Here is a 20,996-nt window from a genome sequence, read left to right as displayed (position 1 = left end):
GTGTACTCGTACCAGATTGTTCTACTCCCAGTTACAGTTTTTGACGTCACACACACTTAAACAAGCGGTGAGAAATAGAAATAAATAGACATAAATAGGCAATGAAAAGGAATTCTGCACGTTGTTATCAAAATACACATGCCATTGTGTACTACTACAGACTATGTTCATTAAATATGTCACAGACTAGAAATTGCAAGCATCAGCTAAGCGCTAGCTAACGTTAACGTTAGGTACGCAGCATTAGCCAGCTGTTTGTATGGGTTTAACAGTGCTGTGCTAAGCTAAACGCTAAAGAAGTGAAATGCATTAATTTGTCATATAACAATAGATAATCCAACAGTTTTTCACTGTCTTTAAATAGGATGCTAGTGCCAAAACCGGATTAGCTTAGCATAGCATATAAAGACTCGAAGCAGGGAGAATTACCTCGCCTGGCTCAGTTCAAAGTTTAGTAAAATCCACCCATTAGTACCTTTTTTAAATGCATTAAATAAATACCTGACATCTCTTTTGTCTCCTTCTGTACACAAACAGAAAGAAGAAACGAGTTGTAATTTTACAAGGAGTATTTCTGTTTGTGTACAGATTTAACAATTGAAAAGGACATTTTCACAGCTAGAGAAATAAATGTGGCACTATGCTCTCTGTCGGACAAACTACAGTATGTAACATTTGAATTACCTTAAACATACTTTTGGCATTTCTGTCCTGCAACTTTTTATCACGTATGAAAAGCGGACACATATACACAGATATCAATAAATCTGGGATAAGCTAATGACGTCAGCCAAGCTAATTGAATGTAATGGTCTAATCTGGTAAAACACTGACCGCTGCCTGCTCACACATTTCCAGCCGCTCTGCATAAGAGCACAACATTAACACCTGCTGTACGTTGTGAAATGATCATGCCAGCTCAGAGTCATTAAACCTGTTGATTGATGATGACGTGCAATGTTTTCAGTTGTAAATCGTGTAATGAATACACAGTCTGTTTTTGTGTGTGTGTGAATGACTCATCTGTTTTTGCATCTTAAAAAACAGCCCAGCGGTGCTAAACTCTCTCTCTCCTCTCCTCTCTCTCTCTCTCTCTTTTTCTCTTCAGGTTGTGCAGTCTGACTCTGAAGAAGCTGATTGTGATGAGGGAACTTGATAAAGAGCTGATCTCTGTGGTCATTGCGGTTAAAATCCAGGTATGTTGTACAGAAACGGACACAATTGAGTGGGGCGTGTACTTACCTGCTACACACAAACCCATAAGATGGATATATATGAATAATATCTAATATGTCCACCCGTGCTGTATATCTCAGCCCCTGATGAAGGGCAGAAGAAGCGCCATAGTGGTTTGTTTTTTAAATCCATATTTTATTGTTCTTTTAGTTTTTTCCATCTTCAAGCCAGTTGTAAGAGACTTGTTTGAGATTTGATCCAAAATACTGACATTACTGCTGCAGAGCGAAGAACGGAGAGTTCCCACTAAATTTAACACCAACCTTCTTTTTATGTTTTTCCACAGGGCTCCAAACGCGTTTTGAGGTCCCATGAGATAGTGCTGCCCCCCAGTGGGTCTGTGGAGACTGACCTGGCTCTCACCTTCTCACTGCAGGTAAAAAAAAAAAAAAAAAGAAAGTCCCCATGCTGCTGTTTGGCTCAAAATAAACATCGTAGGTCGACAAATAAACCCTTTATTCATATTTTGAAGGTCTTTATTTGCTGTTTTTTTTTATTGGAATGAGATCTTACAGATTTAAGTATGTGTGGGATGAGTTTTTATTAAACCTGTTACTATGGCAACTGTTCAAACATGCATTAGATATCAATGAGATATGAAGCTCTCTTTTGTATATTGCTGAAATACAGAGTGTTACAAGATAAGGCTGGACATATTCTGTATTTTTATTATTGCCAACAAATCCAAGTCCTTCTCTCAATGCTTTTACGACGTCTCCAGCTTCCCCCGTTCCTACGGAAGATGTAAAAATAATCACAATTAAAGAAGATTAAATCATTTCCCAAAACAGCAGAGGACTGTAGTTTTATTAAATACCTATTTCCCCGATCATCTTCTCACAACAGCTTTAGTTATGTCACATGAAAGATTTCTGTGGGTGCGGCTCAATTTGAAAGAGGTGATAGTAAGTCACATAATCACATAATTAACTGTGTTTAAATCAGAATATTAGGACAGGGCGCCTGGGTAGCTCACCTGGTAGAGTGTACGCACATGGGCAGAGGCTCAGTCCTCACCCAGGTGGCTGTGGCTTTGGTTCTGACCCTCCCCTTTCATGTTTGTCCTATCAGATGAAGGCCTATAATGCCAAGAAAATCTTTAATAAAAAAGACATTATAACAGACATGTGGGCCTGTTTGCTTATGTTGGCACATCATTACTTGTCAAATCAATATTTAAAAACCACACCCATAGTCCTGAAGAAGCAGAGTTTTTATTATATATATATATATTATATATTATCAATATATAATATAAATATATTAATATACAATATTTTTTTATAAGTCATTTATTCTTATTAAGTCCTGGATATTCTACATATAGAGAAATGCTTACATTTAAAGCCAAGGTTTCAGGGGCTTTACAAGCATTACACAAATAGTGTTTTTTTTCGGGGACTGTTTTCAGCTGATTTGGTGCTGTGGTGAGTATTTACAGTACCCTTAGTGAAGGAACATGTAACCCAGTGCAGCAGTGGGGCTCACTGCTATTTTTTTGTTTAATAGCTTTTGTACGACAGCGGAGCTCTATACACACAGAGCAATAAGATTCATCATGCAATACTGAAAAAGGGTTGATTCTTTGTGGGTTTTGGTCTTTTTATGGGATTTGCTGACTCTTCCCGGTTTTCTCTCCCGTCAGTACCCTCACTTTTTAAAACGAGAAGGAAACAAGCTGCAGATCCTGCTGCAAAGGCGGAAGAGATACAAGAACCGAACCATCTTGGGCTACAAGACTCTGGCTTTGGGATCTATCGATATGGCAGAGGTACAGTAAGATGTCGCTGTAACAAGCCTGCATCCATCTTATCTACTGATTTCATTGGATTTTATTTTATTTTCACAAAAAAAACATTAAAACAGTGTTACATGTTTCACAAAAAGATGTGATGGACAATGCCGAAAAACCCTCAAGGGGCTTCAATAAGGGGCAATCTCCATAGAAACAATTATATTTAACAATTTAAAAACCTTTTATATATTATAATGTAAAAAAACCAAATTGCATTTAGGGCACAAACCCATGTGGAAAATTCAGACAACAATTTTACTCTCTGTGTAAACTGTTCTTTAGGAACCTCAATGAGTGATGTGGGAAGACCATATTTTTGTATTTTTGACCCTCTGTATAACACACTAAACTGGGTTTGAGATGTACAAGAGTAAGGAGGCCTAATAAGACTGTATGGAAAGGTTTGTGATTCATGGTTGTTATTGTTTTTAGTGGATAACCAGGTTGCAGCTTACTCCCGTTGCCCTTTTTTTGTCGTGTCTTGTAGTGCCGGCAGGAGCATGAGAGTGCATCAGCTCTAACAGCCTTTGTGTCAGGACCGCTGTGGAAATATAATGAGAAAATGGTGGATGTTGGAGCTGCACATTGACATTTACTAGACTTGGTCCTCCTCATCTTCACCTGGGGATTGGCAGTGCCTCCTGTCCTATAAATCCTAGCTCTTTTGCCCTTTAATTAGTTGGAAAAATAATACTTTTATCTTTGAAAGACTACAGATAATTTCACCTTTTCACCATCCTAATTAATTTTATTCAAATTATCCTTAGAGAAATAAGGAAAACTCCCTTGTTAAAAAAAAAAAAAAAAGACAAGTAATCTTGAGGCTGTTTTGTCAACTTCTTTCTTGTGTTTTAAGAAAACCAAGAATAACATACTTCCTTCAGATGGATATCTTCCAGTGCAGATGCTGCCGTTCCCCTATGGCTGACAAGGCTCTGTGGAGCTTATTAAGGTCATGTTTCAGCAGCTGAGGGGAGAAAAAGAAAACATTTTGGCGCCTGTGAGGAAAAAAGAAACACACTGTACCACAACAAGAAAAAGAAGAAGAAATGGTTCTCAGTTTTTTAAGTCAGGGATATGAAGAGGCTCTAACACGATATACCACACGAGATATGTACCGTGTAAACGGCTAAAGGCCAGAACCAACAGACTCGTCCACATTTGGGTCGGCGCTGTCCTGAAGTGACCTGGTTGGAGATGAGGGTTTTTAATCTCTGGAGTGTAAAATATGTCCAGAATGTATTGGCACTGAGTAAATAATTAGGTCCTGTTGAGCCAAACAGCTGCGTCAGTAGAGCCTCTCAAGGCGTGCATTTTTCTTGTAATGGGCAGTTTTGACATACATAGAATCAAAAGATCTGCAAAGCAAACTCAGATCATTCAGTCTCATGGACCATCCACATGCTGCGGAGCGGAGGAAGGTCCGGTTAGTCCACACAGCATTCCGATATGGGAGAAAAGCATTCTCTGGTTTATTGGCATTTCTTTAAACCAATCACAATTGTCTTGGGTGGCGCTAAGCTCCGCACAGAGCAGCTGCAAAATAGCCTCTGGAAGGAACTTGTTTCGTCGTTCTTTTTAGTCGTGCAACAGAAAACTCAGATTGGACAGATAGTCTAGCTAGCTGTCTGGATTTAATCTGCAGAGGTCTGAGGAGCAGTTAACCCTAGTCCTCAGAAATCAACCAGAGCTTAAAGGTCCGACACAAGGAAATGGAAGGAAATGGAAGGAAATGGAAGGAAATGGAAGGAAACGGAAGGAAACGGAAGGAAACGGACATCTGCAAAAATACATGCATCCGGTGGATTTTCCTGCGGCACCAGAAGGCTGAATGACTATGACTACATGGACATGAAAATATCCCACTCACTACAATCCCCCCTCCCCCTCTCCCCTCCCCCCCCATCTCTCTCATGTTCTGCCTCTGCTCTCCTATCTCTGCCCACTCCCAGGTGATGCAGCACCCGACCGAGGGAGGCCAGGTTCTGCCTCTCTGCAGCAACCAGAAAGACATGCTGGGCAAGGTGGCCGAGATCTGGATCTTTTCCTTGTCCAGTCAGCCAATAGACCATGAGGAGGCAGCCATGCAGGGAGGACAGAAGATCAAATGCTCCGGTACACTCTGCATCTCATTACTTCCCCCCCCCCCCCCCGGTGATCTGAGGTCAACGCAGCAGGAAGCCATCGTAATCACCCAATATGCTCGACGGGCTAAACAGAGCAGAGATCACAGGGTTCAGGGTGTTTTTTTCCCCTCTAATTGGGCGGAAAGTGGTGCAATATTTGTAAAAGGCAAAATATGTGTCAAACCATTCTGGATGAAAGTACTGTGGTGCTGCAGTGACGTCCCGGGCCTACAAATCCTATCCTACAGACTAATGTAAAATGCTTAGGTTGGTACAGATCCTCGCAATTTAATTACTGAAATTGTTTTATTTTTCAATGAAAATGGGAATAATGATTTAAAAATGATCATTCCCTCCAATATCATGAATCACATCGCAAACACAATATCTGTCAAAAAAATCGCAATGAGATATTTTCCTCATATCGTGCAGCCCTAGTTTCTGTATTTATTGTTTATTTCTGATTTATGTTTGTTTGTGTATGTATGCACCATCCACCAAGGCAGATGTCCACGTAGGTGTAACTTACTGTGGCAATAAACCCTTTCTCTGATTTCTGATGTCAAATTTAAAAGGTCACTGAAATATGTCTTCTGCGTCTTCTGCACGACAGCCTTTTATTAACCTCCCTGCTTGTCCTCTCTCTGCTTCAGATAACTACTCGGAGGAGGAATACGAGAGCTTCTCCTCGGAGCAGGAGGCCAGCGACGACGCCGTGCAGGTACAGGTGAGTCGGTTCTGGGAATCACTGAGGCACGCAGGCTGGTAACGTTCATCACGAGGCAAAGAAAATCAGTTCACCTCTTGCTGGGTAGTGGCAAGCCGTTTATAACGAAGCACTCAGTTGGAATAAAAGATCTGTACTTGCACTGCATGAGTTGGTAAGAAAAACGTTCAGTGGTAGAAGAAGCATTCAGAGCCTTTGTTTAAATAAATACTCTGTTACAAGTAAAAATCCTGAATTGAAAATGTTACGTAAAAATATGTAATTATCATCATGAAAATGTACTTAAAGTATTAAAAGTAAAAGTACTTGATGCAGAAAAATCCTCCCATTTTAGAAACTGGAAACAATGCAAACAGTTCTGTCATTCAACTAAGTGTTTAACGGTCTAATCATTTCACCTGGAGTTGTAGGCCGTCATATTGTTGGGTAGTTTAGTTTATAATAAAACATAATAATTTATAAACTACATGTGTTCTGTGGGCACACATCCTAATTTGTAAAGCATTAGTTAGACATGTTAATAGACAAATACAGTGGCTAGAATAAGTTTACAAACCCATGCTTGAGTTGATTAAAAAGAGGAATAAAAAAACATCTTTTGGAAATTGATCTCATAATTTATAATTATAATTTATACGGTTTATTTATCCCCAGTGGGGAAATTACAATTTACACTCTGTTTGTTAGTGATCACTACACACAAGTCTAAAATACACACACATGCTCAGGACCTATACATGCACAAATGGAGAGATGTCAGAGTGAGTGGGCTGGACCAGCTGGACCAGCGCCCTGAGCAGTTGGGGGGGGGGTTACGGTGCCTTGCTCAGGGGAACCTGGCAGTGCCCAGGAGCTGAAGTGGCATCTCTCCAGCTACCAATCCATACTCCGTTCTTGGGTCCATACGGGGACTTGAACCGACGACCCTCCGGTTCCCAACCCAACCCCTACGGACTGAGCTACTGCCACCCCTGCCACACCCTTAATGACTTAATTTAAAAAAAAGGAAAATCCAACCTTTTAAGGTCAATTTGCTTTGTGAAAGAAAAATGTATTGTAAATAATAAAAGTTGTATTCCTCTTTTTAATCAACTCTAGCACGGGTGTGTACATATTCAAGCCACTGTGTCTGATTTTCCATGACACTAGTAACTAAAGCTGTCAGATGAATGTAGTGGAGTAAAAAGTATAATATTTCTCTCTGAGATGTGGCGTAGTAGAAGTAAAAAGTGGCATGATAGGAAAAGACTCAAGGAAAGAGTTCCTCAAATTGGTACTTATGTACAGTACTTGAGTAGATATACTTATTTGAGTAGATATACTTAGTTAGATTCCACGTTGTCTGTTTTATGAAAGGCTGTATTTTAACGTCCTTGTGTGTTGACTCCAGGATCTGGAGGATGACGAGTACGATGTGAGAAAGCCAAAGAAGCAGAGGAGGTCGATTGTAAGGACCCCCTCCATCACCAGAGTAAGAAGCCTGGTTAAACTATAAAGAAAGTTAGAGCTTCCTTACCCACAAGGGGTGAATGTATTGTGATTTTTTTTGGCGCACATTTTTATTTTTTACCACCAATTATTCACCTAAATCATTTGTCTGTGTGAAAACAAGGCGGTGCTCTTGGTAAAGGCACATGAACAAATCCAGTAAGCACCAAACAGCTTTCCTGTTGTGGGACAGGTGACGGGGATCAAGACTTCTCTTTCAGTTCAGCAGACAGTGTGTTCTTTTGCATAATTTTATAGCTAAAGAATACAGTATTCATACACAGACACACCTTTCAATGAGCTATAACTAGTCAGTTTTGATATTTTTTGCTTGTGGGTGATATAGTTGTATCAGTATGCAGAAGCAGGAGATAAAAGCCCCAGAAAGCAGATATGAGGCATGATGTTGCTTGATTATTGATTTACATGAGCACATGAAGGGAAATCAATACCCAGGCAACACTGCAAATGCATCTACTGCCGGTAAAATGACTGAAATGCAGGAGCTCAGCGGCTGTATCTGTTTTCACTCTGTTGGATGGCTGATGGGTACTGTAGTAAATCCTACATACTGTAGGGCCCAGGCTGCCTTGTGATTGTGTGTTTGTTCTCCTGTATTTTAGCAGCAGAACTTTAAGCAGCGTGTGGTGGCTCTTCTGAAGCGGTTCCGAGTTTCAGATGAGGTGAGTGTTTCTGTCTTGTTTTGCTCTGGCAGTTCAGTTTTCTCTTGTATTTCTACTATGGACTATTAACCCCCGCCCCCGACTCCATCAGGATCAGCACTGGTCATTTTATAAAAAACACTCATAACCACTTTCACTTTAATTTGCTATGTTTCCTTTATATTGCTATTCTTCAGTTTTCTATACTGTTTGGTTTCCCACTTTTGTACTATTCAGAATGTATCATTGTATTGTGTGTGTCTGTGTGTGTGTTTGAAGGTGCTGGACTCTGAGCAGGACCCTGCAGAGCCGCCCCCTGAGGTGGAGGAGGAGGACCTGGACCTGGACAGCGTAGAGTTTGAGAACCCGAGTGACAGCGGCCCGGAGCTAGACGACGACGACAGCGTCCTCAGCACGCCAAAACCCAAACTCAAGTGAGTTGTTTCCCAGCAGCAGTGTTGAGGATGTGTGTGTTTATTTGTGAAACACTTGGTTTACTGTATATTGGGTGTTGCAGGCCAGAAAATGATGATGATGATAAAGGTAAAATGCTGAATTAGATTATTACACTGATATTCCAATGTCCATGTCCTTTCTTAAACCCTGCAGAATACACTGAGGCCGAAACTACCAAAGGCTGCTTTACGATACATACAGCCTTGTTATTAAAGCTGTAGGTACCTAATATTTTGTGCTAATGCGTTATTGCAATGACATTTTTTTGTCATTTTTTAAATGCATATATTCAGGGTTTTCTCTATGGTTTTCATTCTCTGCAGGGTTGGAAACAGACACAACGTTAAGTTAATTAAGTCATTAAAACATACAATCATAAACATAAGAATACTCCAGCAGTTTTGTCTCCTTTATGTTCATGTCACTGCCCAATGTGAGAGGAGTGCAGATTTGAAACGGTTTACGGCATAACACGTCATACTGACATTTGTGAACTCCATGAAATAAAAAACTTTTCTCATTACAAACAATAACAGAAGATGGAAATCATTTCAAAAACGTTGTAGCTATCTGGTTATGAATGTTTGATTGCTAACGTTAGCTCAAAACGCCATTCAACTGACAGCCTTTGTTGTGTTTGATGCTAACAAGTTAGCAGCCAGCAGTGAACCAACTGCGTTAAGTAGGTCCATTTTTACTGTATTGACATACCAGAAGTCTCTCATTAGCATCTTACATGCTACTTGTTGCAAAGTGACGCATGCGCAACTCCCAGCTTCACTCGACTCACATTGGGCAGTGATGGTTCATACTGATTGCAATCAAAGCGGCTCCAAGGACGGACTTCTTCTCTTCGGTCTGTGAGACCCAGTCCGCCTTGTTACAAAATCTTGAAGGTGCTCAGCGTCAGAGGCGGTTTGAAGGGGTGGCTTCTGGGGCTTCAGGCCTGAATGTTCCTTCCCTGTCACTATACATTATAAAACAGTAATGTCAATTTCTGCCGCTTCTTAGGTGGCAGGAGTGCCATTTGTCATGCTCTGGTCTCAAAATGATGAAGACAGATGGAGAACAATTAGATACCAAACAGGATGTATGATCTACAGAATGGTTTTTTTTCCTGGCAACTATCATCACGCAGTTGTGTAATATCGCTGTCCACACTGCACCAATGGCGCTGAGCGCGATGAGCATGAAACCACTTAACTTAAACTGTTGCTGTTCTTAAAATAGCCTAATGCGATGTGTACCGAGCCACTGGCCCAGAGGAGACTCCTCATATCTCTCAATCACAGTCGATAGTCATGTTAAGACAAATTGATTTGTCTCACCTAGCTGGATTCTTGTGTTTCAGGCCATATTTCGAGGGTCTCTCCCTCTCCAGCTCTCAAACTGAGATCGGCAGCATCCACAGCGTCCGGAGCCACAGGGAGCCTCCGAGCCCGGTGAGACAAATGTCACTGCAACAGTGTATGAAACAGTCCCAAATAATTTCAGCAGGATTTCCCTCCTGCATATATTAAACATGCGTCTTGATACATGAAATGACATCAACCTGTTTTTGGCTTGTGTTTCTGATCACATGGCCACCTCAAACCTCTACTTCTTCTACATCGGAAAGTTTTTTTTTAATCATTAAAATGTCTTAATATGAATCCAGCATATTATTATAACAATATTATTTTAATAGCTTGGTATTCTATGGTAGGCCTGCACGAATCGTGATCTCTATTCACCCTGTTCACAATTCAATTGTTCAATAATTTAGATTTTTTTTTTTTTAAATTACTTTGATTCTTATTTAATTTTCCAAGCCGAATGCATTACAAAGTCTACTACTTTTGTCTGAGAGTTTAACATTTTTCATTGAAGCCTCTATGTGTACAGGCTTGTGGTGAAGTGCAATGTGATATAGATGCTAAAAGAAATCTATGTTTGGTACTGCCTATTTGTTTTGTTTTGTCATGGTTCATGTGTGCAATAAACATATAATTGTGGCAGAGAATCGTGATATTAATTCTAAGCTAAAGAATTGGGATTCATATTTTTCCCCGAATCGTGCAGGCCTATGCTATGCTCTAAAAAGGTACGTATAAAGGCTTGGGTTGCCCTACGTATTATTGCAACAAGATTTCATGCAATATATGTAGTAGGGGGTCCCTGATCCATCTAAAAAAAAGTTGAAGACCCCTGCTCTACGTAACTTAAATAAACTGGGTTAGTATCACCACAGTGAAACAGCTGGAGGCCGACTTGTGTAACCACTGAACTACACTGATAGCCGAGGAGCAAATCCACCAGAGCAGAAAGGCGTCAATTATCCTGCTCCATGGCATCTTTTACCGGAGTACAAGAGGAGTAAGACTCAGATTTTCCCATCACTCCGCACTTTTTTAAACCAGTTATAACGTGATCACCAGTTTGTTTGTGAAACTGTAGGGCTTCTATTGAACCAAGAATCCACCTCGAGGTGTTTAATAAAACGGTGCTTTGTGTGAAATGAAAGGCCCTGGGTTTATTATTCTTCTCACCGTCTCATTCCAGCTCGACCCAGATAAAACCAAGTGCGCTGGGGTCAAATTTCCAGATGACGGCGTGTCTGATAACATCTCCTTTGTGAGTATGATGTGAAAATGCAATTGATTTGAAAAAATGCAACGTAGGTAAGCTTTTGCAATGCATTGTCATTAGCCCAGTATTATTCTACACTTAATCAGAGAGGACATACAAAAGTGTGTCATTACACTGGTTAAATTACATTGTAGCAGTCCATATACAATGTAATTAACTAACCTAAGTTAACTTAGGGTCCGGTGTGACTGTATAGTCTCTATAGCTATAATACCACTGAAAGAAGAGACTCATTTAGTAAATCCTAATGGAAAGCAACTTAAATCCTCTGGCACAGTCGAGACATTAAAGGTGGGAAAAAGTGTTGTTTTGAAAAGAAAATTTCATAATGCATATCTGTCAGCTCTAACTAATAACTCATAAACCCCGTTTTTTGCCTCTGTCCTCTCAGGAGCAGCCGGAGGCGGTGACTCCGACCACAGAGCTGGAGATGGACAACATGGACACGTTTCTAGAGAGACTGCCACCGAGTGGCAAAATGACCAAGACAGAGTCTCTGATCATTTCATCCAACAGGTAGAATTACATCAACAACAATAATCCACTTCTTTAACCCTCGGAGGTCGAAGGGCATTTCCTTGATTTTTTTTTTTTTTTTTTTTCTCATCTTCTTTAATTCTCCTTTTTAAGCGTACCTGCACAGAACCTGGTGTTTTGTATCAAACTGTTGAGAACTAACTCCGCTTTCTGTAAAGTGTTTGTCCTAGAGCAATGTGTGAAGAGATAATTTGGCCTTAAAGCTGAAAAGCTGATGCTTACTTTTTGAACTCCTCAAATCTCTAGTGAAAACAAACCTTTACCCACATGCACAAATTGTTTTGGTGCATTCAATTTTATTCACCAAAGACGTCACTGGAGTAGTGAAATATATGAAAAAATTGTATAAAAATAATTTGTTACTATTGCTTTTTGTGTCTTTTGTCCACAGAGGGTTAAAGCACTAAATACACATCTGCAGGATAGTTTTTAGAGCTGGCTGGAATCTTTACCATAGACATTCGCAGAGAAGAGCATGCCAGATGTATCATCCAATGTCTTGTAAAAGGGAACTGTGGTGAATCAGTTTTTGGATTGGAATTAATATTAGTGGATGTGTGCCTTTCTGTAATCATCTCCTACAGATCGGAACAGGGTTTATGCTTCGTGTCGTTGACCATTACGTCGCTGCCTCTGCTTCTGGCACTCCAGTCCTCCACCTCTCTTGCTCTGCTGTTTTTTGTTTTCAGGCAGGAACCCAAGTTGGCGGGGAGGCGAGGCCGGAGCACGTCGCTGAAGGAGCGCCAGCCCAGCAGGCCGCAGAACGAGAGGGCCAACAGCCTGGACAACGAGCGCTCCCTGGACACACGCTGCCACCTACAGGTAGGAGGGCCAACTGCAGGACGATCCCAAAACATCGTACTCAGTACTCAGTGGATTTTATCAGTAGTTTAGATGATCGCCGAGAAGGATTCGTAAGTGAACAACTATCTGTTCAAGTACACATTTGAGGTACTTGTACTTTACTTTAGTATTTTCTTTTCATGCCACTATCTACTTCTACTCTGCTACACTCCAGAAAGTATTAAAAAAAGTTGTAAAAATATTGTTCTTTTTACTCCACTACATTCATCTGACAGCTTTAGTTATTAGTTACTTTACAAGTTAAGTTTTTGCACACAAAACACATGAAGTTTATAAAGTATCATGTTTTATTATACATTAAACTGCTAAAGAATATGACAGGCCTATAAGTCCAGCTGAGATGATGAGCCAAGTAAACACTTGATTGACAGAACGGTTGATTTTTCTGCATGGAGTACTTTTAATACTTTAATGCTACATATTTCTGATGATATTACCTACTTTGACTTATTTAACATTTTCAATGCCAGCCTTTTATTCAGTTAATGTTAGTTTTTGTTTTGTTTCATTCAATGTTAAAAATTACCTCATAAAGTGAAAATTTCATGCCATGGGACCTTTTAAAAGTTTTGAATCTGGGCAGATTCACTGATTTTATCAAACATATTGTACGTTCCCTTAATTACAAATACGGGTCCCTATTTTAACCCAGAGGTTTCTTATTTTACCTGCCTAGATCCCAAGAAAGACAGTGTATGACCAACTCAACCACATCCTGGTGTCTGATACCAACCTCCCTGACAGCATCATCCTCATCAACACGTCAGACTGGCAGGGCCAGGTGAGGAGGAGCTGCACGGCCAGCTTCACACCGCTAGTTTTCTCTCAATATTTGCCTTTCAAGTTCTGTTGGTAGAGCTGTGGATGGATGTTGAAAAGTGTATACTCAAAGTTTTATTTATTGAGCCAAATATTATTGTACAGACAATAATAGAATTGAATAAGTGCTCATTTTTGTTGGAATGTGAAAGTAAGATTACAATCATGAGTCTGTATAAAGAACATTAAGTGTAAAAATACAGATTAAACAAAGAACAGGAAAAACAAAACATAAGAGACCTTTATTTCCCCGTACACTTCCCTAAACCTACTACTTTAGTCATTCTAATCACTAAAGAAATACAACAGTGTGTATGTGTATTCTACTTTCCCTGTGTCAGGTGTGATATCAAGGGCTGCCAAATCTTACTGGGGTTTTTCTTAAATACATATCTTATCCTTGCAATGCAATGCAATGTACTGTTAAAACGTTTATTTTAGGTGTTATTCTTATAATTAAAGTAGAAAGCACTACTTATTAAGATACAGTAGGTCTAATGAAAGGATTTGTCAAATAAATGTATGATGGTGAAATATTTTGAAAATTAAGTTATAAACTTTTTTAAGCTATTTCTCCTCCTCCCCCTTTCTCAGTATCTATCAGATATGCTGCAAAACCACCATCTACCAGTAGTCTGCACCTGCACCACGGCCGACATCCAAGCTGCATTCAACACTATCGTCTCCCGCATCCAGAGATTGTAAGTCGTCCTCTCAGTCACTCTCTCTGCTGCCCTCCTGTTGTCTCGCATTGCCAGACCTTGATGTGAAATGCCAACACAAAGGAAGCCCGAGGCAACAGATATTCGGCCTAAATGAGTGAAATCCGGCTGAATTTTTGTTGGCATTGGCACAATCCCAGAAGTGGATTGCTGTGGATATACTGTAGACTAGCCATCATATACATCACCACAAAGCACCACACTGTTCTCATGAACCATTCGTACATACAGCTACAAAAAGGGACACTGTTGTAATTTGTATTCCACTTTTTGTTGTTGTTGTACGACAGCTCAATGACTGGCGCTCTACAAAAACGCTTGCATGGGAGTGAAGTTAGCTTCCCAGTGAAAACAGAATACTCACCTAGGAAACGCATGCTTGTTCCTCTGGAGTGTTTTAATCCAAACCATGATTTCTTTTTTCTAATCTTTAACTAGCTGCTTTGGTTCATAAAATTTACTGTCGGCTGACTTTTTGTTGGCTAAACTACCAACCGCTGAAATGAGCGGAAGCTCACCAAGCTCTGTAGCCGATGTCACGTGACCAGCTGGCGGTTGCCAAATGCATAGGATATCATCAGAGTTGGTGTGCGTACATTTTTAAAAACTGTAAGCTGTCTATTTACTTTCTTTCCTAGTTGCAACTGTAACTCCCAGACGCCCATTCCCATAAAGATCGCAGTGGCCGGAGCGCAGCACTACCTCAGTGCTGTTCTGAGGCTTTTTGTGGACCACCTTTCCCATAAGACCCCTGACTGGCTCGGCTACATGAGGTTCCTCATCATCCCTCTAGGTTAGGAGCAGCCTTACTTTACTTTACTTTACTTTGCTTTTATGTTTCTTTGTTTTTACTTGCAATATCTAAAGATGCTATTATTGTTCAAACATTAATGGACAACTTGTATTTGTCAGATTAATAAATTGTAAAATTGACTGAAAATGTATAGGATAATGGTAGAGACTTGTAGTAGCTTTTCAAGCTTAAAGGGAGAGAGAGAGAGGGGGAATGACATGCAGCAAAGGGCCGCAGGTCGGAGTCAAACCTGCGGCCGCTGCGACCAGGACTGAGCCTTTGTACATGGGGCGCACGCTCTACCAGGTGAGCTATTCCAGGTGCCCATCCAGTGGAATTCTGCATCTGCAGATTCCATGTGGCCCTGACAATGACTTAACGCTGCACCTTTAAAGCTGTTTGCTGTGTGATTTTGACTGTTTTTCTTTGATTGGTTTAGGTGCACATCCAGTCTCCAAATATCTCGGCACTATTGACTATCGATACAACAGTTTGTTCCAAGATGCCGCTTGGAGGGACCTGTTTCACAAGCCAGAGGCTCCTGTTATAGGTGGGCTCTTAAGTCTCACTGACTTTTACGTTGTTAAACATTTTATAAAGTTTACAGCAGTCGTAGGAAATCATCTACAACCAGGAAAACAGGAACTTGAAAATGAATATGAAAACCTTAAAGCTATAGTGCGTCGTCTCCCCCATGAGGAATTCTAAGTAATGACAACAACACTGTTGGCGCATCCATATGATACAAGCCTTCCGTGATCATACCCTCACCCCGTCTCCATTTAGCTGCTGGTGGCGTTTAGCCCATTAATTCAAGGACAAAACATGGTAGGTTCTAAGAAGAGATAATTATCTTGTGATTGTTATGTTCTCTTTCTCTCCAAAGCTGAACGCTGTTGTTGTCCTGGTGGCGTAAAACGCATCACTCGAGCAGCTGCGTGCGAATCTTGCAGGACTACGCCATTTTGTAAACAGCCATACTGAGAGAGAGTTCTGTGGATAGTCTGACAGTCCTAATTAGCTTTGTATCCACTCATTTGGCAATGGCTTGAATGTAATGGACATTTATTTATTCAAACAGTTAAACAGTATAGCTTTAAATAATGTTTGTGACTATGTAGTCGGGTATAAAGTAAGTGGTAGAGAATGAATGAATCCCTGTGTGCCGTGCAGCCCAGGAGAACCCAGACGTGGTGTCGCGGGTGACTCAGTACATGGTGGGAGCTAATGGAGCACACCAGCTCCCCATCGCAGAGGCCATGCTCACCTACAAACAGAGGAGGTATGTCTTCATACATGATTTCACCCTCATTTAGTAACAAATAGGAGAAATTGTCACACTGAGCTGTACAGAAGTGGAATGTTATTAAATGTGTTTTTGTGAAAAAGTTTGAATTTAGGAAAGTCTGGGAGTCATGTCTAATAAATACTTCTGATGCAGAGTTTTTACTCGTTTTTCACAAGGGGGTTGAACTATTCTGTAAACTCTATAAATCATCCATTTGATACATCAGCTGGCTTTTTCAAATACTTTTCAAATTTAGGCTTGCAATCAAAATGAATTAATCCGCAGGATTTTCACGCTAACAAAAAGTGATGACATTTTATAATTACACAGGATAGATCGTCTGCCCTCAATTTTGTTTAGTGGAAGCCATTGTGAAACAAATAAATAAAAAATATCACAAGTGGAGCTTGCTTGGCTTTGTCCCAAGGTAACCTCCAGAGACTCCAAAAAATATTCTGGCAACCCTGCGTAAAAAAAGTCAATTTTTTTTTTTACACTTACATACTTTTTTGTACAGATAAGACAATCAAAATATAACATGTAAATGAGCGTTTGGTATGTGGGGGGGGGGGGGGGGGAAGGTCATGTCTTTTTATTCTTTGTTGAGGGGAGAGTCGTCAAACTTTTTTTAGTGTAGGGGGGAGGGTCACCCAACTTTTATTCATTGTGTTCATGAAAACAGCACAATTTCAAAGTGGCTTGTTTGGTGCATATTTTTCCATGAAGCTCTCTCAGTCTCGCCCCCCCCCATCGCTAGCAGATGCAATTTCTCTAACTGAATAAATCTCGCCTGCACATATAAACACAAAACTGCTTTGCTAGTTCCAATTGTGTTGGAACTAAGACATCTGCTGAATAATTTTTTGTTTTTGTAGTTGTAAAAAAACAATGGTAATCTGTACATCTTTGCCAAGCGCAAACCGGAACAGTCAATCAATAAATAGTGAGGAGGGTCATGCAAAAGGTCTTGGAAAAGGGAGGGTCAAGTCTTTTTTGTGGTGCAGGTGCAACAAATGGGATCATCCATGGGACATGTGAACGCAGCATTAGCCACACATTAGCTTGAGAAAGCTATCTTGGTGTAATGGCTAGCCAGGTTAACACTAAACGATCAACAAATCAAAAACAGAAAGGGCCACCCCTGGAGCATTTGGGGGTGGTGGTGGTGGGGGGGTGGATATATGATGTTTTTCAAAATGTACTTAGTCACAGATCTGAAAATATGGCGGATGTGACTATGTCGGGGGACTGCTATGGTATTGTGACAGAAGCGGTTGCTACAAGCAACCACATGTTCAACTGAAACCAGCTGCTGGTGGCAACTTCTACTTTAGTTACATAGTGGTGCTGTTCACCATTTGGACGTTTTCAACTCCCTTGTGAAAAGCAAAATGGAGGTGAAAGTTTCACTAATGCGTGGAGTTTGTGTTTGTGTGGGAGCAACGGTGTCCATCTTTTAAACATCACTGTCTTTCCATCACTGTGTGTGTGAATAACATGTTTTTATCTTTTTTGTTGTATTTTTTTCCTTTTCTTTCTTTGAAGGAAAAAGAGCTTTCATTTTGATTTTGCAGTAAGGTATTGTGGTCGATTGAGTTTTTTTCTCACGTAGCCTGGTGATTCATGTGCTTACTGTGTGTTGGAGCCATTTCCCCCTTGAACCTTCTCAACCTTTTCCTGGAGCTTGCCACTTTAACAGCCGCCTAAATAGTTTTTTTTGCTTCTTCTATTAACAGCCATAAACTTCTCAGATAAGACCTGCTATACAGGCCACTGCTCACACACACAGTTGTAAAGAGCACGAGCACACAGACACACTATGAGATTCCTTGAACTAATTAAAGCTGCGTTAGGTCAAGTCTTTATTTTATCAGCCTAGACACAAGAGATGCAATGAGGAAGAGTGTCCTAATCCATACCAATACACTCTAACTTTGTCCTTTTTGTCCAAATTATGTTAATTACACCCAATAATAATAATAATAATAATAATAATAAATATAATATTAGTTAGTATAAAGAATGTCAGGAATCTGTCTGGTTTTGTCAAGCAGAGACTTCTTAAACTCACTAATTGAAAGTGACTTATTGTAGTTTTATCTGGAGTTATGTGTTTGACTATTTCCCTGACACATAGTTTCGTGTTGCACTTTATTTCAAAAAATGTGCTTTAATAAGTGAGTTTTAGAGATTCTGGTAGGCATATATTTTTTTTCTCCTTTTGAACCGTACCAGGCTAGCTGTCTGCCCCTGTTTACAGACTTTATGCTAAGCTAGGATGATCAGCTCTTGGCTGCAGCTTTACATTTACCGTACAGACATGAGAGTATATCAGTCTAACTCTCGGGAAGAAAGCGAATAAGCTTATTGCCCAAAATGTTAAATTAAATATTCCTTTTTTTAAATGCTTCATGCTATAGTTTGGTGCACATTTTCTAAATGTACAGTATGTGTCACTCTGTGTGCTCTTGTTGTAAAGATTAATATTCCTGGCTTAGTGAAAGAATGACCTCAACAAAGAAAGAGAAATCAGACTTGCCAGTTTCTCTCCAAAACGATCCGCATTGACAAGATATCAGAGGACGAACTGAAGGGTGCTGATAAAGTGGCAAGAAACCAAATTCAGTCAGCTCTGTGTTCCCTCCTCTGGAGCTGTTCCCTCCCCATGATCTCCATGTGCTTCTGGCCATCCATGTCTGTCTGCTATTTGTCCAGTTAGAAGTAGAAAACCTGCACACGTCAAACTACCATCAACACTTTTCTTCGTAAATGGATCGCAAACCTCAACCATTTAAGTTGCATCGACATCTGTGTCCTCATAGCTAAAGCTTACAATTCTGCTCACATCTTTAGATATGGTTATGTTTTAATGCTGTAGTCTATAGGTATATTTATGGTCAATGTAGCTGAGCTGAGTCTATTTTTAGCAAGTGGAGCTAACTTTTTTTTGTTTCAGAAAGAGAGACATTTTAAATGTCTTATTGTTTAAATCGAGCTTTCCTATTCCACCTGCAATTAGCACCAAATGACATAGTTCTTTTAAGGAAAACTTGTTGGAAATATTTAGAAAATGATGGACCTGTGAAATACAGTAAAGTGTTGACATTTTTTGACTTGGATAAGGTTTACACAAAAACTAACGGAATGGACATGTAAAAATAGATAATAATTTCCATAATGCTACATTCTACAATATGTAAAGTAAAATCATTACTAGCTGGTTGTGACAAAGGTTTTGCTGGTAGCTACAACAATGATAATATTAATAACTTTATTTTTCAAGCATCAAAGGCAAGCTTACAAAGTACCTTACACTAAAACAAGGAATACAAACTAATGAAATGCAAAATGTGAAAGATAAAATGACATAAATGAGGATTAAAAGCAACTATTTTTCACTTAGAATCATTAAATAAAAAAATTGTTTTAGGAAAAGATTTCCAATAGATCTGACTTCGTCAGCAGGGAATTTCACACCTCCTGTTAAGCCAGGTTCATTCCAAATCTGGGTGAGACAACACATCCAGTGTGTCACTCAGGTTATATTGGACCATTCTGATGTAGGATTTAAAAAGTAAAGGCTTAAATGTCCAAGTAAAACTATATTTTGAATCTTTTTCAGCCTGTTAAAGCCATATTTGTACTCTTTTTCAGGCTACTCTAAAAAGGAATCCTCCTGTTAAGCCAGCCTCATTCCAACTCTGTGTGAGACAACACAGATTATATATATATATATATATATATATATATATATATATATATAGCTATGGGGCCCGTTGACCTTCATAAGGGCCCTTTTGCTAAATATAAATGCACAAGACAATGGTAACAATATATAATCTGTAATTGATGATACAAATATTAGAAAAAAAAACTAATTCGACTGACTTTATTCCAACCTAGAAACTAGTTTTGACCGAGTTGCAGAACTAGGTTAGACCTTTATCTGAAAAATGCATGTGTTATGTCCATATTTGTACATCCACCTACATGGATTGGCATGCATGTGCATCTTTTAACTGATACATCACATACACATTTAAACTAATATCTGGATCAGACACATCAGACAGAAGTCATGTGATCTGCCATAATCCATCCGTGCAAGGCCAGATGAACACGACTCACGCACATACCAGGCAGACATCTGGCTTTCTCTCTCTGGCTGCTCTGAAAGTGATTACAGCCGAGATGTGTTGTGTTGGGAAAAGAAAACGTGGCCTTGATGTGCAAACTGTGACCTACTGTGGACTGTCTTCTCTCTTTCTCTCCCCCCCCCCCCTCCCCTCCTCTCCTCCTGTAGTCTATCTGTTTCTTCCCTGGGGGGGCGATGGCAGGTTTCTTCAAGGCAAGAGCAACAACCTTTCACATCATCAAACGCCTTTGCATTTAGAAAAGCATAGAAGTAGAACCATTTAGGCTACTTTTCTGACAATCGCCAGGAAAATAGTTCATGGAAGGCTTGTAAGCGTAGTCATACACTACCGCCCACAGGTAGGGTATGGAACTGGAGAATGTGGATATAGGTTGGTGCTCTTCCTTCTCATCCACTTCTTTAGGACTCGGTAATTCAATTCAGTGATTCCCAACCAGGGGTTACTTCTGCAGTTGCTGGGGTAGGGCTGTGCAATTAATCGGCTTAATTGTGTCTCTTAAAGATCCCAAACACAATGTCATCGAGAAAAAATCGATGAGTCGATGAGTAATTGTGTTAAATAATTGTGATTTTAATATTGACCAAAATAATCGCAATTATGATTTTTTTTTTCCCATCTTCAAGCAGCATTAGCCAGGCGGTACATAGTAAGATTGTAGAGTAGCTCAACTAATAAAAATAAAAAAATAGAAATTAAGA

General features: G+C 39.9%; 1 protein-coding gene across 5 annotated transcripts in view; it reads left to right on the top strand.

Annotated features, from left to right (window-relative positions):
- The window catches only part of pacs2 (phosphofurin acidic cluster sorting protein 2), a 66,009-nt gene that overhangs the window by 37,427 nt on the left and 7,586 nt on the right, over window positions 1-20,996 (top strand). Inside the window, exons 2-20 of one of the 5 annotated variants that reach the window (XM_032499712.1) lie at window positions 1,109-1,196; window positions 1,523-1,612; window positions 2,882-3,007; window positions 4,984-5,146; window positions 5,811-5,884; window positions 7,275-7,355; window positions 7,999-8,055; window positions 8,314-8,468; window positions 9,842-9,932; window positions 11,032-11,103; window positions 11,510-11,634; window positions 12,345-12,477; window positions 13,196-13,300; window positions 13,933-14,039; window positions 14,699-14,853; window positions 15,293-15,403; window positions 16,027-16,135; window positions 17,687-17,719; window positions 20,445-20,489. In XM_032499712.1, coding sequence (XP_032355603.1) covers window positions 1,109-1,196; window positions 1,523-1,612; window positions 2,882-3,007; window positions 4,984-5,146; window positions 5,811-5,884; window positions 7,275-7,355; window positions 7,999-8,055; window positions 8,314-8,468; window positions 9,842-9,932; window positions 11,032-11,103; window positions 11,510-11,634; window positions 12,345-12,477; window positions 13,196-13,300; window positions 13,933-14,039; window positions 14,699-14,853; window positions 15,293-15,403; window positions 16,027-16,135; window positions 17,687-17,719; window positions 20,445-20,489 — 1,920 coding nt within the window. Of the gene's footprint in view, window positions 1-1,108; window positions 1,197-1,522; window positions 1,613-2,881; window positions 3,008-4,983; window positions 5,147-5,810; window positions 5,885-7,274; window positions 7,356-7,995; window positions 8,056-8,313; window positions 8,469-9,841; window positions 9,933-11,031; window positions 11,104-11,509; window positions 11,635-12,344; window positions 12,478-13,195; window positions 13,301-13,932; window positions 14,040-14,698; window positions 14,854-15,292; window positions 15,404-16,026; window positions 16,136-17,686; window positions 17,720-20,444; window positions 20,490-20,996 lie in introns of all 5 variants that reach the window. The other 4 variants (XM_032499711.1, XM_032499713.1, XM_032499714.1 and 1 more) reach the window with 4 other exon arrangements.

This window comes from Etheostoma spectabile, chromosome 20 (assembly GCF_008692095.1).
Source record: "Etheostoma spectabile isolate EspeVRDwgs_2016 chromosome 20, UIUC_Espe_1.0, whole genome shotgun sequence".
In the NCBI taxonomy this organism is placed as follows: domain Eukaryota; kingdom Metazoa; phylum Chordata; class Actinopteri; order Perciformes; family Percidae; genus Etheostoma; species Etheostoma spectabile.
This window is presented reverse-complemented; position numbering and strand designations above follow the sequence as displayed.